Source organism: Primulina eburnea, chromosome 14 (genome assembly GCF_022965805.1).
Source record: "Primulina eburnea isolate SZY01 chromosome 14, ASM2296580v1, whole genome shotgun sequence".
Taxonomy (NCBI): Eukaryota; Viridiplantae; Streptophyta; class Magnoliopsida; order Lamiales; family Gesneriaceae; genus Primulina; species Primulina eburnea.
In genome coordinates, this window is record NC_133114.1 from 24,024,552 (window position 1) to 24,045,978 (window position 21,427).

At 33.8% G+C, this 21,427-nt stretch overlaps 3 protein-coding genes across 4 annotated transcripts; 2 read left to right on the top strand and 1 right to left on the bottom strand.

The window, feature by feature from the left end:
• The first annotated feature begins 2,200 nt into the window (after window positions 1-2,200).
• Window positions 2,201-2,965, top strand: LOC140811276 (glutathione S-transferase T3-like). Its single transcript, XM_073169142.1, has one exon. The coding sequence runs from the start codon at window positions 2,201-2,203 to the stop codon at window positions 2,963-2,965; it is 765 nt and encodes a 254-aa protein (XP_073025243.1).
• A 6,409-nt stretch (window positions 2,966-9,374) lies between these two features.
• Window positions 9,375-12,555, top strand: LOC140812770 (GTP-binding protein YPTM2). Its single transcript, XM_073171128.1, has 8 exons — window positions 9,375-9,556; window positions 10,811-10,883; window positions 11,223-11,270; window positions 11,360-11,407; window positions 11,548-11,619; window positions 11,699-11,854; window positions 12,016-12,119; window positions 12,233-12,555. Exons 1-8 carry the CDS (start codon window positions 9,543-9,545, stop codon window positions 12,327-12,329), a joined length of 612 nt encoding a protein of 203 aa, XP_073027229.1. The 5' UTR covers window positions 9,375-9,542; the 3' UTR covers window positions 12,330-12,555.
• A 1,388-nt stretch (window positions 12,556-13,943) lies between these two features.
• LOC140811839 (RGG repeats nuclear RNA binding protein A-like) lies at window positions 13,944-17,531 on the bottom strand. Of its 2 annotated transcripts, none has more exons than XM_073169937.1 (7): window positions 17,116-17,531; window positions 16,115-16,445; window positions 15,823-15,889; window positions 15,585-15,713; window positions 15,206-15,364; window positions 15,011-15,058; window positions 13,944-14,409 (listed from the first exon to the last, which is right to left on the bottom strand). In XM_073169937.1, exons 1-7 carry the CDS (start codon window positions 17,318-17,320, stop codon window positions 14,239-14,241), a joined length of 1,110 nt encoding a protein of 369 aa, XP_073026038.1. In that variant the 5' UTR covers window positions 17,321-17,531; the 3' UTR covers window positions 13,944-14,238. The 2 variants fall into 2 exon arrangements, with proteins under 2 accessions (XP_073026038.1, XP_073026037.1); XM_073169936.1 differs by having other exon boundaries at window positions 15,585-15,717; window positions 15,824-15,889; window positions 17,116-17,530.
• Window positions 17,532-21,427: the final 3,896 nt, after the last annotated feature.

Here is a 21,427-nt window from a genome sequence, read left to right on the forward strand (position 1 = left end):
TGAGCATAATCCACAGCTTTTTTCCAGTTTTCAATCAGAACAATCTACTCACATTTTCCCAGCATAATTTTCGAAGTTCCCTACAAATTTCGTTTATTCAAGTAAAAACATGCCTTTCTCTAGGAAAGATTCCTCCTTTTTCAGTCCCTTTGCTTTTTACCAAACTCACAAAACACACGTGGAACCTCTGTATATTCTTTATCATTCTTGCCCGGTTTGAAAAGATGCCGGGAGAACGTACTCCTTGATTAATTGGTAAAGTGGAAGCTATTCCAAGTTTTTCCATTACATGTGCGACTGCTTGCTGATAAATTAGGACGCAAAGTTAGATTGGACAATGATCGAACATACAGCAAATAATATAAATACGTACAAAAAGGGTCGACTGTATCTGATTGACCACACGAGGCTTCAAAGTGTCAGCCAAGATCGAGAAGATCGAATCACAAAAATTAATTTCTTGTGATTTCAATCATCTCATCTTCACACGATCGATTGTAGAATTAATTAATTACAACACACAGAAATTAGAGAGTATCCTTGAAGCGTGTTTTTGATCTTTCTCTGCACTAGATCTACGCTCCAAACCTCCAAGCATTCTCCGGTGTTCTCTCAAACTCTAAACATAGGATTGTGTGTGGTCACATGTTACAATATCACATATATATAATATATATTTATAATATACTGTAACATAAAAAATAATGACAATATCTTTTAAAATATAAATTTAAATGAACAGAATTTATTATAACATATCTAGAAGATTCGATGATAAACTTCCATACAATATAATAGTCTAGATAATTTTATCCCACATATACCATAAATTATAACTCATATAATTTATCCGAGTTTATATTAGAGCCACCAAAAAGACCTGGTCGGATTCAATTAAATTAAGCTCCAATAAATTAATTTGATCCAATCAACTCATGATTGATCAAAATAATTTATTAATCTTATTCTAGTCCACTGAAAGAATAAGATTACACTCTCAAATTAATTGATATTACTGAAGCACGAAATCAATAATTATATTTTCTGATTTATCGACCCAACACATAGCAAGACCTGCATTTCGTGAAAGGTTTTCATTATATAACTAATCAGCTATAGCCACGAGTTATGGTCAAGTATCTGGCAGCCGAATATTTAAAGAATTATGTTCCATTTTGACTCATTTTTAAAATTTAAGCTAATTTTAAGTGAGTCTTCTAGATTTTATAAGCATTCGTAGGTGAAAGAAGTACTAGGCAAGGAGAATCTTGGCACAGAGCATGACAAGTTTGAATAGAAAATATTAAGTAATAGTAATCAACTTGCAAAAAGGAAAAGTATATATCAAAAAAATGTATCTACCAACTCCAAAGCCATGACCAAAACCTATTCCACAACCGATTCCCGCTTCAATGTTCTTTGCACCCACTTTCCTCAACTAAATGTAAGAAATTATAAGCAGAACGAAGTTTGGAGAGTTAGAGCTTAGACAAAAAGCAACAAAAGAACCAAATTAAATATATAAGGGCACCCACATTGGTTGGTTAATGGGTGTTAATAACACCCATTAATTTTCGCCCACCAATGTGGGCGCAAGAATTAATAATCTTGGCTGACATGACAGCCAAGAAATTCATCAGAATGAACGGCGTTATTTCGAAATTTGCGACGGTTTTTCGTAAACTATCGCAACTTTGCGACGGTGTTTTGTAAACCGTCGCAAAGTGAAAAGCGTCGTTTTTTTTTAAAAAAAGGTCGCTATTTGCGACGGTTTTTTAACACCCGTCGCTATGTGCGACGGTTTTTCAAAAACCGTCGCTAATTATCACCAACGGCTATTTTCAAACGGCAAAATTATGCACCAACGGCTATATTCGAAATTACTCACTATATATACTAATCAATTTCTACAAATCCATCCCACAACATTTATCTTTTCATATTTTTAAGCCAAATGGGTGACAATAGTCAGAACTCACAAAATCGACCTCGATTTGTTTCTTCTACACAATATCCACCACAATTTCCAAATTGGCCGTTTGTTTCAAATTTCCAAGGTTATGAAAATCCTTCGAATCATCCAAATTACACTTCCCGAGCTCCGTATCCACCGCCTACACCTGAATATTAGCAAAGTATAGGCAACCCAGATTTCATGCCGCCTTATTTTTATGGATTATATAATCCACAATCCACCAATATGCCAATCGAAAACGAGCCGCCAACTCCTACGTTTGTCCCAGAGACTCAGTTTTCCGACCGTGAAACACGAGTTGATCTCGAAAATGTGCAAAATGCTGATGTAGATGTTGAGGGTACGAAGAAGCGAATAATATGGAAAAAGGAGGAAGACGAGCTACTAGCGAGATCGTATGTCACAATGAGTGATGACCCAGTCATCGGCAATGATCAGAAGGGGAATGATTTTTGGAGACGTGTTGCGGACTACTACAATGACAATCGTCCCGCTGGTTCATCTCGGAGAGCTTTAAACGTGATTCGATCTCATTGGCACAATACCATCCAAAAAAAGGTAAATCGCTTCAACGCAAATTATAATAGTGTTTACAATACTTATCGAAGCGGCCATAGTGATGAAGACATATTGCGGTTTGCATATGAAAAATATCGTGATGAAAATAATGGAGTTGCATTTAATCTAGAGCATGTGTGGAGAATCATGAAAACACGTCCACTGTTCACTCCACAGTCCGATGATCACTTTGTTGGTACAAAGAAAGCGAGAATCTCAGAGTCGGGGGCTAGCAACACCTCATCGAACAAAGATGCGAGTATTGATTTAGATATAAATGAAGAAGAGATTCGTCCAATTGGTCAAAAAGCCGCAAAAAGAAAAGGTAAAAACAAAGCAAAATCATCGATGGAGGATTTGACAACCAGATACGACAGTTTGTTCGAAAGTTTTACTCAGTATACAGACATAAAGAAGAACGAATATGAATAGAAACAAAAAGAACTTGCAATAGAGGAGATGAAAGCAAAAGCGGCTTTGAACAAATCTGAAGCTAAAAAGAGCAAATATTTGCTTAAGGAATACGAAATCCTTTCGAAAGACACTTCCAAATGACGCCGGAGCAGCTTATAGTTCATGAACATCTGTGTGACCAAATTAGAGAGAAATGGAATATGTAATTTTCGATTGATGTAATTCTCTTTTCAATTATCGTAATTCGTTTTCTTTGTATTTTGTGTTTTTTTAAAGAGATTGTGTTGAATAATATTTTAAATAAAAGAGTCCAACTTTTTTTTCATTTCTTAATAATATTTTAATGAATATTGGAATTAAGTTATTTTTAAAATAATAATACTATTTATTTTTAGTAATATTTGTTGTAAAATTTTAAAAATATTATAAAGATATTGAAATATTAAAAATAAAAAAAAATGAGTAAGTGGACAGTGGGACCCATAAATAATGAAAGTTGAAATTAAATGAATGTGGGTGTGTGTTAATAATGAGGAAGTGTTAATGTAATGAATATGTGGCTCGTGGACCCCATCATTTTTTATGAGATGGAGAGTTATTAACATGGATTAATTCCGACGGATACGGATGCCCTAAGAGAGACGTACAGAACTATTGACATTTGACAGGTCTTTGCACACCAGAAAAAAGCATCTGTTGCAACCCTTGCGGCAACCATGACCTGAACCTGATGACACGATCAAAAGTTGATGGATAATATAGCATCATTTTTTCTCTTGAAAAGGATGGTTTTTAAGGAGCATGTCTCAAGGAGAACCTATTCAACCACCTTTGCAGTCATACGACTATGCATGTCACCCACGCAGCTCTTATCATAGAGACTTGCTTTACAGCAACAAGATCACACGACGGTTGTTTCGCCTTCAGACTAACACACGAACGTAGATCTTTATATGGACAGAGACTTGCCATGGTTTCTCACAAACAACTTGTTGGATTAAAGATATGAGCAGTGAATGGAAATTTGGAAAGGTGGGTTTGTCCCATATTGAAAAAATGAAGTGGTATAGATAAGTTTATATTGTGTTACATTTTATGGAAGTGTAACTGTGATTGATCGAAAGGCTCTCTCTCGCTCACACAGGCGCAGGGGGTGCAAATCATGGGCCCGATTTGCAGTGGAAAAAAGGCTTGACTTGTGTGCAAGCGTACAAGTGCGACCTGGGCGCGTCGAATGTCGGACCGATCAAGGTAAAAATTGCCTAGCAGTCTATGCCATCTTTTGTTATTTTATTTTTCAGTTGAGATCTTTCACATGCCCTTGAGACTTTTTGCATGGCATAACTGTTGGTGCTTCATCTCCCCAACTGTTGGTGATTCATCTACCATCTTTAAGGCATATTTAAGGCAACATGTAAATGTCATTTTAGGTACAAAATTAAAAATCATAGCTAAACTCAATAGCTACGGTTTTGACTGTCGCTAGCCTTTTTTGTAGTAAGGTTCAATGGATGTTGCTAACTTCATCTCAAGATGATGCGAGCTTTGATAAATTCATCTTATTGTTATGCAAGGATGAGATAATATTGTAGGGATGATGTTATGGAATATTAATTTGTATTGTATTAAAAAATAGGTATTAAAATTGCACATAATTAAAAATAAAAGTACACAACTAAAATTTAGAAGCTTACAAAAAAATACACGAAACAAATAATTCTTTTTAAAAAAGAAAACATTACAAATAATTAGAGCAAATTATTTACGAAAAGTTTGGTGTAGTATAATTGAGATCATCATTGTTTCATGAACCATTTTCATATTTGAATGAATGAAATAAAAAATAATTAAATCTTTTTTTGGATGAAGGTGGAATAAGATGTAATTTTTTCAAGACATAATGAAGTGAATTTATAGGAGAGGAGACCGGAGAATAGGGATGGCACTGGGAGGGTGGGGGCGGGTTTGCTATCTCCATCTCCGTCTCCGTCCCCCAATTTCATCCACACCCCCATACCTGTCTCGATCCCCATTTTTCGGGTTCGGGCTTCGGTGATTAACTTCTCATCTCCGTCCCCGTCCCCGTCCATGTCCTCATCCACGTTTCATAAATACTAATATGGCAAAAAAATGACGGATTCAAAGATTTTCTCAAATCAAATCTTATTATTATCTATTATTATTAGTGATAATATTACTATTAATATCAATATTAATAACAATTATTATATTATTGATAATATTATTATTTTATTATTGATATTATTTTTGGGGTGGGTTCGGGGATGAAGATATTAATCTTATACCGGCGCCAAACCCGAACCCAAAACCGAAAAAATCGAAGATCTCATCCCCGTTTCGGGTTTTTTCCGTGGACCCAAACTCGTGAGAAAAGTTGTCATTCCTACAAGAGAATATAGCCGCTACTAGCCTTTGGAGATTTTATCAATTTTTTAATAAGTTTTTATTTTAAAAGAATTTGAAAACTGATATGATCTTGATCGTTGATCTACAGCGGCCAAGTTATCGAACTCACTCTTTTATTTTCTATTACTAAGTTTTTTTATCTAATTATTAATTTTTATCTTTATTGTAATATTTTTATTAAATATTTGAAATATTATAGTTGGATTTATTAATTAAATAATAATATAAAAAATCATGAGACGTACTCCGCAAAGGGCCCGCCTGCTGCACGCAAGGATAAATCCTTACACGATATCCTGGCCACTTTCAAGGGGTTAGAATTAGAGGTGTGCAATCGGTCTATTCAATGTACAATCGATCTATTCAATTACCGATCGAATCAAATAAATTTATAACTGTTTTATTTTCAAATAACTGAATCTATCGAAATATTCATAAAAACCAAATTAACCAAACTGATTTTCAAATCGGTGATCATAACCAATATTTTTTAAATTATGCGAATTTTAATACACACACGAAAAAAAAAGAAAGCAATGGAGAGCTTATAAATAACAATAAACATTAAAAAAATATTAATAACAAATAGAAATATTGATAAAATCATTGGATTAATGAGCTTCCTTTTAATGTATGAAAAGTTGGGTTTCCTTTTAATGTATTTTTAATGCACAGATACAATTTAAATTGACATACATACTAATTTGGTTTAACCGAATTTTTCAAATTAAAACCGAGCCGAATTAACAGATTGTTTAAAATTTCAAAACTCAACTTCTGAATTAACCGACTGAACCATTTAACCGAAATTTTTCTCACCCATATAACTAGAATTGGAAAAGGGCCAGTAGCTTCCTCGCCCCTTGAAGATGGTCTTATTGAAGCAAAGGATATGATTTGTCAAATTTAAGGTGTTACCTTTCATAAATTATGTATGATTTAAAGTTTAATAGGGTATTATTAAACTACTTGATATTAAACTATAATCAAGTATTGTTTAATTGAAATCATGTACTATATATTAAGGCATAGTTTGGTACATCGGATAAGAGAGTGATTGATAAATAATCATCCTTATCCCATGTTTGGTACCTTTTTAAAAAGCTCATGATAATATCATGGGCCCTTGATAAATAATTTTTTAGAAGGATAAAATATCCCTAATAGAAGGTGTGATAATTTTAATTTAATGATAAAATACACTACAAGTGACTTAATTACTCTCAATTTATAAATGATTTTTTTATAAATCTATGCTAGTAGGTAGAAATTAAAATCAAATAAATATTTTATTTATTTTTATATATTATATAATATGATAATTATATAAATGAATTCGAGATAATTATATAAATAATTTTTATAAATATTAATAAAATTATAAAAATTATTATTATCACTCGATTAACCTTAAAAATTGATATTTGACTTAACTCAAAGTCAAAATGTTGTGTGAGACGGTCTCACGGGTCGTATCTGTGAGACGGATCTCTTATTTTGGTCATCCATGCAAAAGTATTACTTTTTATGCTAAAAGTATTACTTTTTATTGTGAATATGGGTAGGGTTGACCCGTCTCACAGATTATGATCCGTGAGACGGTCTCATATGAGACCTACTCTAACTCAAAAAATCAAGGGCTCAATTATCATATTATATATTATATAAAATTAGGTAAAAATAAATAAATCATGCAAGTATCATCGACACATGAACAGATAAAATATATGAACTCAAGCAACAACTTTGCAATTATAAAATTTATTATGATAAGGTTGATTTTGTTATTACAATCTAATATATAAATTTAATCACTCTTATTAAAATCATACCAAACATTAAATATAATATCCTACATCTTATTTTTCATTAACTTATCCTTATATTATATATCACATGTTTATCCTATCATGTGTACCAAACTATGCCTAAGTGTAAGATTACTTTTACATGATAGTTGGCCAATTCTACTTAAATGATGGTCACAAAAAAATATGAAATTAGAATATTATAACATCGATGGTATAAATTTATTCTCATGAAAATCCAATTAATAAAGACATGGTGAGGTGAGACCCCTCACCTTCATCAAATTGTAACCACTGAGTATGGTGATTAATGGGTGATAATGGAGATTAAAGGTTGTATTATGCCATATATTTGGTTTAATAATGCGTTTTAATATGAGGTTAATGACCGTAAATATGTTATTTTAAGATAAGGTTAATGACCATAGATATGTGCTTTTGAGAAGATGTTAATAGCCATGAATAATGATATTTCATGTAAAATAAATCGTCATGAATTGAGTGATCATTCACCTCATCTTTGGAGACATATAAAAGAGATCCACAACATGCAATAAAAGCACACCAAAATTTCAAGAAAGAGTGTTGCCAAGTTATCGAGCCAAAGTTCTGTCCTACTCGAGTAACATAGGTTTTCCGTTTAGGCTATCGCCTATAGAAAAATACAGCAAGTTCTTCAAGTTTTTGGAGCATATTTCTGCAAATATCTGATATTAATGTTTTTGTTAAAAAATTGATTTGAAGTCTTGGAGGAATTCTACTACTTAATGAGTGTCGATCATATCACTCACTCATCATTCATGTCAGATAAGAATGGAGATCAGTTAGAGTATGAAGAACAAACCTAGTTTTGGGGATGTTAAAAAAAGAGAAGATTGTTGACAACGTTTATGTTTCATCTTCGTTATCAATTTATTTCAAATTGTGAGCTTCCATACCATAGTTAATATTTTACATTGCTATACCTAAAATATTCAATGATTATTTTGGAGTTGTAAAGAAAATTTTTCTATTTATGAACAATAGACTGATTCTAAATTTTTTTACTTATAAGGCTTGAAGTTTACGATTGTGTGATTATGAGAAGATGCAGATGTCATACGTCTTGGTCTCGGATGTGACAAGTTGTATCTTCACTTTTTTTTTCGTATTAATTGTGTTGATGTTCGTAATAATAGCTAATTGAATCTTTTATTTTAAGATGTACTGGAAGTGATATATTAAGTGCTTAATTTGTTAGAAATTTTATCCAGTTTGTTATATGTAATACTTTTTTTTGAATGTTTGACATGATGTATTGGAACAAACAATGAAGTAATTTTTTGAGAAAAGATTTTGTTCCAAATATGATGAATTCAGTGACATATTTGATAGACATTATACCCATTTTGTTAAGTTTGGTATTCGTTTATTGGTGAAAATTCGACATGAATCATTGGCACATAAAAACCACCATAAAGCAATTAATATAGATGGTCGGTGAAAATTTTACATTTAAAACTGGGTTTGCTAAACTTTCAAAGAAATAAATTATGCAAATAATAAGTCAATAGCAAATTATTGAGATAAAAACATCAACCAATGACCACAATAGGATACTCAAAGAAATCAAACATTTTTACAACAACACAAAATTTGTAGATCGGATTTTCAACAACCTCACGATGGAAACAAAAAATATTTTTTTTATGTATATATTTCTTTAATTTTTTCGACATAAAGTGAAGCAAAATTTTATTTTCTTTGCAAATTTTAGTTAACCGAATATAACCGGCAAACCGAACCGTATTATAAAAAAACCGAACCGAATTGTAAGAAAATGGTTTGGTTTTGGACTAGAGATATTTAAAATCGAAAAACCGAACCCTTGTATAATAAAATCGGATCAAACCGATCGTTGTCTACCGCTAATAAATATCATTTCTTCGTACGTTGTTAGGTCAACCAATCAATTATTTTTAAATGTTCCAAAAAAAATTTATTTAAAAAAAATCTGAAAGTCTAAATAAATAATATTTATATATAAAAAAATGGGTGTCCAAATTGAAAACGCATTCCAAACGAGAACACTGATAAATGAAAATGGCAGAAGTCCTAGTCAGCAAACATGACTTGATTGCCACGTCACGGCTCCACCCTCGCCACATTTTATAAAACGCGTCTTTCATTCAATGAAAGACAAATATTTATATATTAATATTAAATTATATAATTGATAAATACAACCACCATCTCTCCATTTTCAACCCTTCACCGCATCATCTCTCCGATTCGATCAAAATCATCGCCTCTCGGGATTGAATTCTCTTCGGAGCCTCTCTCGTGTTTTATTTTTTGAATTGAATTGAATTTCGTCGGCCATGAATCCAGAATAGTAAGCATTTTGTTGTAATTTTCCAATTGAATTTTGCGATTTTCGGGATGATTTAGAGCATATGAGTTAGATCTGTGTGAAGTTTTGGGTTAAAAAGTTTGGTTGACCGTGATTGTTTTCTCGATTTTGTACTCGTTGGATCGGTTAATTTATGATGTGGCGAGCGCTTTATTTGATCCGTAGCAGTCATAGTTTACGGTTTGTTGAAATATGATCGCTGTGAATTTCATGTTTGCGGGAGCTAGTCTATCTAATTTAATGTTTGGATGAGCCGGATGACCTTGAGGATGAAAGGTTCATAATTGGAATTATCAGCATATTATTTATCGTTCTTTCTGTGTGAGAGGTCGCCGATTTTTGTTGGGAATATTGTTTGTTGGAAAAATCAACCTTTTACGCGTCTTCTGTATTCAAATTGTGATATGATTGAAGTCAAAAGTTTGCATTCTTCATAACAAAGTTAAAACAAAGGAAGAAAAAAGTAAAATTAGAATTGCTTTATGTTTTGGGGATTCGTTAATGTGTACTCTGTTGGTTCCTCATCAAATACGAGCTATCAAAGTAAAATATTTTAATCTTGTTCTTCACAGTTTTTTAATCTAAATAAATAAATTTCATGTGGCACATGATGATAGCCTGACTTGGAAAATTCTAAGTTGCTAAAACTTTCATGTTCTCTGCTATGCCGGCTTCTCTTCTGAAGCTTGAGAAAAGAATTCCTCAGGTTCTTATGTGCATTTTTTATTATAGCAAACTACTGTTCTAACTGCTAGAAAATACTTGACATCAGGAATCATAAAATTGTACCTTTTTCTCTTTTAGTGCTACTTGATGTATAAAGCTGCTTATGAATTTGATATCTGTTAAGACGTATATAATCGCAATGAAGTATCACCAACTATAATGTATTTCAGTCTCATGTGGTCAGATTGGTTGTGGATTTATTTCTGAGTGGGAATGCTGAAATATCTTCTGTAATTTGTCAGATTCTTTTTCCTCTCTCTTTTTACTTTATCTCTTCCCATCTGTTTGATTGTTCTTCGTCAATTGCATTATTCTTCGGGTGTTAACTTCTATTTTTAATGATCTAATTTTCAGATGTTGTCTTTTCATATTTTGTGCCGCACTGCTGCGGATACTCATTTTACATCCTTTTCCCTGTGATATTCAAGGAGCTTCATGTTTCTTTAATGGTTGAAAAATGATTTTCCTTGATTTATTCTAGACTGAACATACCTTCTCATTTTGTAACAGTGACTACCTTTTCAAACTCTTGCTTATTGGAGATTCTGGTGTTGGCAAATCATGTCTTCTTCTGAGGTTTGCGGTAGGTGCCTATTCCCTCTCTAAATGATTTTCTCCTACTATAAATAGCAATTTGAGAATTATTTGTCCATTTTGCTTTTCATCGTAGCATTCCTTACTAGGTTATTGATATGCTCTTTTTCCATGAATTATGAATTTTTTCTATGGTGATGTTCACACCTGTGGCATTTTTTCTCTCCAATCCTTTTTTGGTTAATATGAAGAAGTGCAGTGGTTTGCTCTTCATCTCTTTTGACATGTGAATTTGCATAATTCATGCATGTTAGAGTTGCGCAAAGATCTTTGGAGTTCATACGAATATCTTTACATCTGCTGACTATCAGTGTATTATTGTTTTCAGGATGATTCATATCTTGAGAGTTATATCAGTACCATTGGCGTTGACTTTGTAAGTGATCTGTCTTAACGTGCCCTTTGTATGTCCTGGCAGTTCTGAAACTATAAGTCCCCTGAAATATATTGTGTTCTATGATGCAGAAAATTCGTACAGTGGAGCAGGATGGGAAAACCATCAAGTTACAGATAGTAAGTGTTTGAAATTCATCATATCTAGCTATCACATCTTAATATCCAATTTCAGGATATGAGAGGAGGATATGTTGTTTAACTAGTCAATTTTTTATACTGTTGAAGGATTAATCTTTTTTGTCTTTTGATAAATGCAGTGGGATACTGCTGGACAAGAACGTTTTAGGACAATCACTAGCAGCTACTACCGTGGGGCTCATGGCATAATTGTAAGCATTGCCTATTCTTGCACCTAAATATTTTCTGCTTGATGAATTAGGTTTCTTATTCCGCTCACACGTCTATCAGGTAGTTTATGACGTGACTGACCAAGAGAGTTTTAACAATGTCAAGCAATGGTTGAACGAGATAGACCGATATGCAAGTGACAATGTTAACAAGCTTCTTGTTGGAAACAAGTGTGATCTCACAGCACAGAAGGTCGTGTCCACCGAGACTGCCAAGGTAAACTTATAAATGCTTGATGCAATTTACATTTGTGATTCTCCGGTCTAAACAATTTTCTTCTTGATTTGGATCACCGTCGTTTGAAATCCAAAGTTGACCCCTGTATCAATCATGTCACCTTTCGATGAACTTCTTGTCTGATCCCCTCTGTTTTATAGGCATTTGCTGATGAAATTGGGATACCTTTCATGGAAACAAGTGCGAAAAGTGCTACTAATGTGGAGCAGGCTTTCATGGCCATGGCCGCCTCAATCAAAAACAGGTAAACAGTGTATGGTGTGCAGATTATATAATTGGATGCTGTGTGGTGTTATAATTTGATAGTTTTCCGTGATCTTTTTAACTAATGACTTATTTTTACATCTACATTGTCAGGATGGCAAGTCAACCGGCCATGAATTCTGCCAGACCTTCAACCGTGCAGATCAGAGGACAACCTGTTAATCAAAAGTCTGGCTGCTGCTCCACTTGAAGCAGACGTCGGTAAGCTAGATAGCGACACAATGTTATCATGTCATGCAAAATTAGTGCTTGTTTCCTGTTTAACAATATGTCTGCACAATCGTGTTAATTACTTATGGATTATGTTAAAACATATATTCTTTGTTTATGTTTAAGTTATTCGATTTCTTAAAAAAGGACATGTACAAAACAATCGCCTCGGCGAACGTCAGTGTTGGTTATAGTTCTTATTTCCTCATTCCTCATCTTTCAAATGTTGTATATATAATCACCATTCACTACGAAACGGACAGAAGATTTTATGTGTTTGGTCGTTGTACTGCAGCTGGTAATAAGTGTTGTGTCAGATTCGCTGTTGTATCTCACTCCATCAATTGGTGTTTTAAGGATGGAGTGCCAATTAATAGATCTGTTAGGCTCTCATTGAGTTGTATTAAATAGTTTCTTCCAATGATTGCTACCATCCTTCGGTATCAATCAGTCTTGATAATATTCAATCCAAAACCATTTTTACTAGGGTGGGAAAAAATATCGAAATACCGAAATACCGAAAAACCGTGCCGAAATAAATACCGAACTTACCGAAAAAAATCGGTATACCGAAAATTTCGGTACGGTATCATACCGTACCGAAATTTTCGGTATCGGTATTGGTATGAAATAATATTTTTTTCGGTATTTCGGTATATACCGAAATACCGAAAATAATTTTTTATTATTATTATATACCGAAATACCGAAAATAATTTTTATTATTATTATTTTTTAAATTTAAGTTCGGTATACCGAAAAAATGTCGGTATACCGAAAATATTTTCGATATACCGACATTTTTTCGGTATACCGACAAAATTTTCGGTGTCGGTACGGTATCGGTATGAGTTTTTTTCATACCGAAAATTCGGCATACCGCACATACGGTATACCGAATTTTCGGTATCGGTATCGGTATGAAAAAATTTCATACCGATATTTTCGATACGGTATACGGTACCGTAGTTCGGTACGGTATACCGTACCGTACCCACCCCTAATTTTTACAACCAACGTAAATCATTACACCATACGTTAGAAAGTCTGTTTCTACCCTATTGATCCATAAAATAACTCCATATCACAGTTTTCTTTTTATAGTTCTATTGGACTTTACCCAGGATATGATCGTGGGATCCGGTCAGAAAGATTCAACGATTTGTGTTACATCATCCTAGGCTTCCGTAAAATTAACACATCATTAGCGGTTGCTAGTGTCAAAATACAATCATTTTAATCACTTTCCTACACTCTGCCTCAGGACTCTAGGTCGCAACTTGCAAACATTAATGGGGTAGGGTATAGGTTTATTTCCACCGATCGTTCACAGCTCAAAATTTTTGCAATCCACAAGTCGAAGCTCGTTATTCCTACAAATTTTGATCTCAAAGTAAAGATAGCAAATCGTTCTTGTGGTGACGAAAATTCTCGTGAGACTAGATTAAATAGTAAGAAAAACACCTTTTGGGGCTCCATACCTCATATCTCTGTCAGTACCGAAGAGTTTCCTAAGGCCCTTTTAAGAATTACATAAAGAAAAAGGTGTCACCGATGGAGCAACAAATAAGAGACTAGGGGGGGGAGGAGAACATGTTTCAAAATGTAACAAAACTGGTTTTCATAAACTTAAAAAAAAAAGGCTCATCCCATGGGAATTAAATGAAAATGAAAAAGAAACTACCGTCACTATTAAGTATTATGGAAATGGTATTTCGTACACGTCAAAGTAACAAAGAACCAAAGGTGCAAAAACCCCTGGAACGCATCTAAATGTACACCGAAATGACTGCAAACTTCCCATGATTGCCGACCAACTTTGCCATTCACGAGCCACCAAATATCTGATTCCTATAATCTGTCAAGCTCGTGTGGCAAGCAGAAGTTCCTTACTTACCTGCAAGGGAAGGGAACTCTCCATCATCTGCAATCGCTAGGGCCTGCACATTGTAATTGCTTACTCCAGCTCCACCTCTACCGCGACCGCGTCCCTGACCACGACCTCCAGATCGAGGGTACTCTCCCTTAGCCGGCTTCAGAAACTCATTTATGCTTACTGACTGCATATCAAACAGGAACATACACAACAGGTTAAGTAAAGCTTCAACGCTGGTTCATGCATGTCACACCGCTTGTATTAGAATGGTCCGTGTATACAAAGTGAGTATTATTAACAAAAATTCCAAGAAAAATGCAGAAAGAGAATCATTAAAATCTAGAGAGATTCAGTCTTATTAGAGATTTGCTTGTAAGTATATAGCAAACTATCGATGAAAGCAGTAAAAGCATCATATGAAGCGAAAGGAAAAAAAAGGCACAGAAGTTCCAAATAAGACCTTCCATCACACTGGACAAAACAAACTTTCAACTTACAGGAAGAACATGTATCCCATAAACTGATCGCATATATAAGCCAGATGCCAATAAGAAGACGTGGTCATCGCCAAAAATCTATCACATTGTTTAGAAACAAAAATATAATCATCGATGTCTTTTTGGTTTCTTCATAAATTATATCTAACTTAATCTTGTCAAGAGAGTTCAGAAAGATGAAGACAATACATATTTTTCCTTCCAAACCCAAATAAATAAATCCCATGTTCTCTGGTAAATATCAGATTGACAGATGTATCGAACCGTAAGTATATTGTTAAGACACACCTTTTTCGCTTTCTCAGCAGCCTCTTTGCGTTTATCTTTGTCAGAACCCTGGGCAAAAAATATTATTAGCACAAAATACATCATAAATGGGCATAGAAGACAAGCCGTAGACTGAGGGTAGCTTAGCACAATCAACAAAATCCATCCTAAATGGGTATAGAAAGACAAGCCGTAGACTGAGAGTAGCTTGCTCACCAATTTAACAAAGAATTCATCATCATTCTTCTTGTTGGACAGAATCTGCATGGACTCCAGTTCTTTGTCCAAGTTAACCTTCCTTTCTTCAGACTTGAGCGCAACCAAGGCCTTTCTCTTCTCTTCCAGGACTTTTTCATATTCCTCCAAAGTCATCTCCTAGCATGATAGAAGATGCAGATATTAATAATCTTACGATAAAGAATTGGACATATTCGACAACAAATTGCAACATATTTACAACAAAAATCTAGAACTTAGGTCACAAGCACTAAATTAAGACAGGAAAATCAAAGATTGAATTCTTGAAGAATCTACGAAGTATAATGAAAATGAATGACTAAATAGATTTCAAACCAACAACCAAGAACTAAACTACCTTCTCTTCAGGCTCCTTGTTTTCTGGTTCATTTGCAGGAGTTTCCTTGTTAGCATTAACATCTTCTTGTTCTGATGGCTTTTCAGCATCAACATTTTTCTCTCCTTCCACAACTGGTTCTTCAGTTTCCCCGCTATAAAGGAAGTAGAAATTACACAAAATGCATTTGACAGCAGAATTTAGAATAAGAAAATTAAAAAACTGATTTGGATAATAAAAATTCAAGAAACAGTGCTTACGTGGCTATCTCATCAGCTGGTGTTCCCCAATTTCCACGACCAGCACCCTCACGTTTAAAGCCAGACCTACAAATGAAACATTAAAATAAAATGGAACCAATGACATGGAGATTTCGATAAAAATTGTAGTGAACTTCCGATATTTTTACACCAATAAAGAAAGAAGAAAAAACCAGAAAATCAATTCCAAACAAAAATAGCGGACCTATGATCATGAGAGCAGCAAAAACAACAAAAATTACAGACCTATGATCATGAGAGCAACAAAAACTACTATAATAATAAGCTTACCCACGCCCAGTTCCACTGTGACGATCAAATGCTCTTCGTGGGCGTTCACGTTCACCCTCTGTAGTTTCCCCATTGCTAATACCACCACGGCGACCCCCTCGGAAGCCACCACCTACGCGAGGCCCACTATATGGACGCCTTTCTGAAGAATCCCTTCCAGCATCTCCATCTTCCGATTGCTTATATCCTCTGGAAAAACCATTAGTGACTCCAAATGCATTTTCATTGTCAACCACGTCACGGTTAAATCCACGCCCACCGCGTCCACGCGCACCACCGCGTACAGCACCACGGCCTCCTCCACGTTGATCTTCATTCTTGGACTCTCTCACTGCCAATATAAACAAATTACGGTGACTGTACAGTATAACTAACAGACCTAAAAACCACAATCCTCCTGCTAAAACAAGACAGTAAAGTTTGTGTAAAAGGCAATCAAATTTATTAAATAAGAGTACAAAAAATCATATCAATTAACAACTCAAATCAGTATTTGCACAAAAGCACAACTTACAGAATCATGAGATTGAAAAAACTTCATACATCAATCTCAACATATAAATGAGTTTTATTATCTGTATTACGATTAAAACAAGAAGCTCAATAGTTTTAAGTTTACCCATCGATGAAAAGGCTAGGCTAAAGAATAAAACCCAAATTCCAATGAGAATTAACCAACAGCAGCTCATGGTTATAGGGAGAGTAAACAAAGTAAATACACCAGGAAAAAAAAGTAAAAACTATGATCTCCAGCAAAGAGAATAAGAGATTCCCCAAGAAGTCGGCAAACAGGAAGAAAGTTTCCTTCTGGATGAAACTAATAAATTTAAAATAATAATTACTCAACACATTAGAACTATTTCTATTCTGAGGACTCAGTTGCAAAAAACACAATAAGATATATAACGAGGGAAAACCTCATTCCATTTAGCAAACGAAACCCAGTGACACAACAGTAGCGATGAGAAATAAAAATCAAAACTGGGTTTTCAATATCTCACCAGCCTGAGCTGGAGGGACAGGCTTGGAGGGAAGCTTAGCTGGAGGCTTGGCCTGAGCCGCCGGAGCCAGAGCTGGAGCTTTCTTGGCTTGAGCCGGACCCTGAGCCTGCGCCGGCTCATTCGGCTTCTTCGACGCAAGGAGCTGAGTTGGGTCCTCGGAGTCATCATCACCCAGGAGCCCAAAAGGATTAATAGAACTCATCATTCTCAGATTCCTGATAAATAGACGGCGCTTCGGTGAAAATTCTCAAGAATCAAGGAACTCCTAGAAGCAAGAATCCATGGAAAAGGGATCAAATACAGTAACTGTGAAGTGGATTCAGATGAAAAGGGATCGAATGAAGTGAAAGAGACGCAGAGGGTAATGGAAAACCCTAGCCAATTGCGGCAGAGCAGAACAAAGAGTGCGAGTAAAAACCTAATCTGGAATGAGGAATTTGTAGATGTCGTATCTCTAGTGGGCTCAGAGGCTAATGGGCTTCATGAAACAGTAAGCCCATTATCTGTTTACGCTCCATTTTCTTCTTAATTTGCAAAAACAATATCCGTCCCTTACTTTTACACTCTTCTTTCGAGATTTTATTTGATAAAAAAATTCAGCCTTTTTATTGAAACTTTTTATACACAATAATAAATTAATAATTATTATTGTGTATAAAAAAATTCTTAATATGCACATGTTGAGGAACATTAACAATCGGGGTACTTTTTTTTTAATCATGATCAACTATTTTTTTTAAAAAAAAATGACCTGCTCAAATATATTTCAAATACACATATAGTAAGATAAAAAGATTTATATTTTACAGTCGAATGGTTGCGGGTTTGAATCAACTTGGACATGAATTAAGGGACCTTATTTATGCCATTTTGAGTTAACATATATTTACTTTATTTAATTTTTAAATACTAGATAGAGTTTAAAATACAATATAGTTTAATTTAATAAATTTTGGAAATAAAAAAAATTCGAAGGTAAAGTAATAATTGTATCGTGTGATTTGGAAGTTAGTTGAAAATGTCTTTTCAAGAAATAATTATGGAATTATATATAGATATTTTGGTTTATTTTTCGAGGAAATTAAACAAAAGTCGCTTTTATTATTGGTATCTTCTTACAAAACCATCGTGCCCTTGAAATTTAATTATTGTACTAATTATGTAGCGTAAGATTCTGGAAATTTCCGATAATTTTTTTTTCTATGTAACATTGATTATGTTGATATTTTACATTGAATTATCTACAAATTCATTGACATTATTAAAATCGTTACTGAAAGTATTAGTAATATAGAGTAATTAACTTGCATTTTATGTATATTCATTTTTTAGTTTGTACACAAATTATACTTTATTGAGGTAAGAGAAATAATTTTAATATTTTATATTTGGCCATATGCATAAAAAGGATGATAATATGTAGCTAGTTTCTAAAATAATTATCGTTGCGTCAATTCTATTTCCTTGGTACTTTTTTTGATTTTTTGTTTTTCATTTGTACTAAAAATATTACCATTTAGAGAAAATAAAATTAATTTTATAATCTATGTATATACATTTTTTAGTTTATTGTAATCTATAAATGAGATAAAGTCAAAGTTAAAAAAAATATTAAACTATGTAAATCAAATATAGTAGTTATTTGAATTGATTGTGTTGGGGATCGATGTGGAGTTTAGAGTGGGTGGATAAACTCTTTTCTTTTGATGATAGTTTTTGCAAAGGATGCTAGAATCCTGTTAGAGATTATAGCTGTTCTTGTTCAATAGTACGTCCAGCAGATCACAATGATAAGTGCGGAAACAATCCAATGGAGTAGGGTGAAAGACAATAATAACAGTAGGCAATAAAACAGTAGTTGTTTCTGGATGTTCGAAGATAAAATCTTCTATGTCTCCCCTTCTTCTGTTTCCAGAAGGTATCACTAAAAGACTTTGGATTTTACAGTACAACACTTGTATACACCCACTTCAGCAGGGCTTATCTCTTGCCTACTGAAACTCTTAGTAACTAAACACAAAGTGACTCAGTATAAAAAAGTTCTGGAAAATACTCTTTTCCAGTTTACAAAATCTTCTCGAAATATGGTAAGGTATTTTGCTTGAAGAGATGAAGAAACAGCAGTACAAGATGATCTCCAAAGATCAGATGTAAAATATGAAGCGTGTACTGCTTTTCTGCAATTTTGAGCTTAGAAGATGATGATTGATTCGCGGTCGCTCAAAGTAGCATTGGATAGATAAAAGATCAGTAGTGTCTCCAAGTGGTTTTGATCTAAATATATAGATAACTTGAGTCCAACGTCTATAATTAAAAACGGCTCTTTTGATGTCTGAAAGAAACAGCTTTATTCCTTAAATGGATCCTGCAAAAAGCTTTCAACACAATCAGTCTTGTTACTTACTAAAATGGGTAAATCGAATTAAATGACTAAGTACAACATTTAATGGTGCAATAAATACTTGTACTTGATAAAGTAATGGTAACATTTAAGACTACTTCCGTTAGTGTAGAAGACGTCAAGTTATCCTAATTTCAGACTAAGTTCTACTTCTGGTTATCTAACTACCGAAAGCTAAGTCATGTTTTTATATTGTTTACTGGTTTTAACAGCTGCTGGTTTTGATTCGTATCGCCACAATAAATTTAGGTCTAACATATTGAATTATTTACATAAATGAATTAAAAAAATATTAATATTAATTAGATAATTTTTTATTTTTTTTGATCAAAGGGGAGGGGGACACCCAAAAGAAAGTGCCTAACTAATTGCCACTCTCCTACCGACACTCACACCGAGCTTATCTTCTTCTATTATCTCTTTCAATCTTGTCGAAGGGACTTCAATTTCTTTCCAGCCTCTGTCATAATTGAGTGATGTCGAATCTAAGAAATCTGCTGCTCTGTTTTGTTCTCTGTAGATATGCAATGCTTTTGACTTCCCACTCCCTATCTAGTAGATTTTTACATTTGAAAATCAAATTATACAGTGAAGAGCATGGCATCCCTTCTCCATGTAGCCACTTTACAGCAACCTCTGAGTCTATTCCAAGCTCTACTTGTTTATATCCCAGCTTCCAAGTTAGTTCCAATCCTTTATATATTGCCCATAATTCTGCTTCCTCAATGTTACAGATGCCTATATTGTAAATGAATCCCGTAATCCATTCCTCGTTTGACTTCCTTAAGATACCACCTACACCTGCTTGTTTACCCTGAAATTTGACACTTCTATCAACATTTATAGCACACCAATCATTTGGTGGAGGTATCCACCTGATTCTTCGATATTCATATGCAATTCTGTTATGAGGTATAACTCTTTTTGTTAATAAAGAATGTTTTAATAATATTTTTTTATAGTAAAGTTTAGAGTAAATTGATTAAGTTATAAATAGAAATTTGATAGAACTAATAAAGAATATTTTAATAATATTTTTTTATAGTAAAGTTTAGAATAAATTGAATAAAGATCAGTCTACTTTTAGTGCGTGCGTAAAGTGTGCTGTTTCAGTTTGAAATATGTGCTATAATAGAATTTTTGGTTGAAGGTGACTTGAGATTATAGTTGTTGTTAAGTTAAAATCTTCAAATAGAAGGAGTAGCTAGACACATGCTAAAATAATTCTAAAAATAAATTTATTTCCCTAAAATACAATGTTTAATAATACATTAAAAATCATTTTTTTAAAAAAACATATATTCATGAGACTACTCTATCCCATCCCTATCTAGATGGCTTGAGAATCCAATCCAAAAATGTAGACTTGGCTTTGGATCTATCCACCAGCCCGCCACGGTCCCTACCGGAACAAGCTCCGTGCCGTATCTGTGGTGGCTTTAAAGGTTTTTGTAGTCTGATGGAGTCATGAAATGTAAGAGTGTTGTGAAGCATTATTTCCCTTTCATGGATGCATGAAGGTGGTGGAATCCATATCCTTGTATCCAGTTGTTAGTCCTCTCAGGTACAGAAGGAATAACAAGATTTTCTACATTTAGGTGGTAAAGTGCCTGCAAATCCACAAATTTAATTAATAACAGTTTTTTATAATATATAAAAACAATCACACGATCGTGTTGCGGTAATGGAACAAGTTTTAAATCGTGTAACAGTTTAAACATCATATTTTCGATTACGCTACCAACCATACCAACTAATTATAATTTTGTTATGCGAGGTTATACTTACAGATTCGATAGCAACCATTAACTTCTTGCACATTCCTTTGCACCTGTGTACCTGGCTGGTTGCAATGAAAGGCATCTCGGCAAGCTTTGTCCCATGAATTCTACATAAAAATAAATAAACAAG

Coding starts and splice junctions, on each gene's coding strand:
- LOC140812770 (XM_073171128.1), top strand. Junction 10,884..11,222: donor GTCTTCTTCTGAGGTTTGCG/GTAGGTGCCTAT, acceptor TATTGTTTTCAG/GATGATTCATATCTTGAGAG. Junction 12,120..12,232: donor GCCGCCTCAATCAAAAACAG/GTAAACAGTGTA, acceptor CTACATTGTCAG/GATGGCAAGTCAACCGGCCA.
- LOC140811276 (XM_073169142.1), top strand. CDS start 2,201: ATGCCAATCGAAAACGAGCCGCCAACTCCTACGTTTGTCCCAGAGACT.
- LOC140811839 (XM_073169936.1), bottom strand. CDS start 17,320: ATGATGAGTTCTATTAATCCTTTTGGGCTCCTGGGTGATGATGACTCC. Junction 15,890..16,114: donor CACAGTGGAACTGGGCGTGG/GTAAGCTTATTA, acceptor TTTCATTTGTAG/GTCTGGCTTTAAACGTGAGG. Junction 15,718..15,823: donor CCAGCTGATGAGATAGCCAC/GTAAGCACTGTT, acceptor CTTCCTTTATAG/CGGGGAAACTGAAGAACCAG.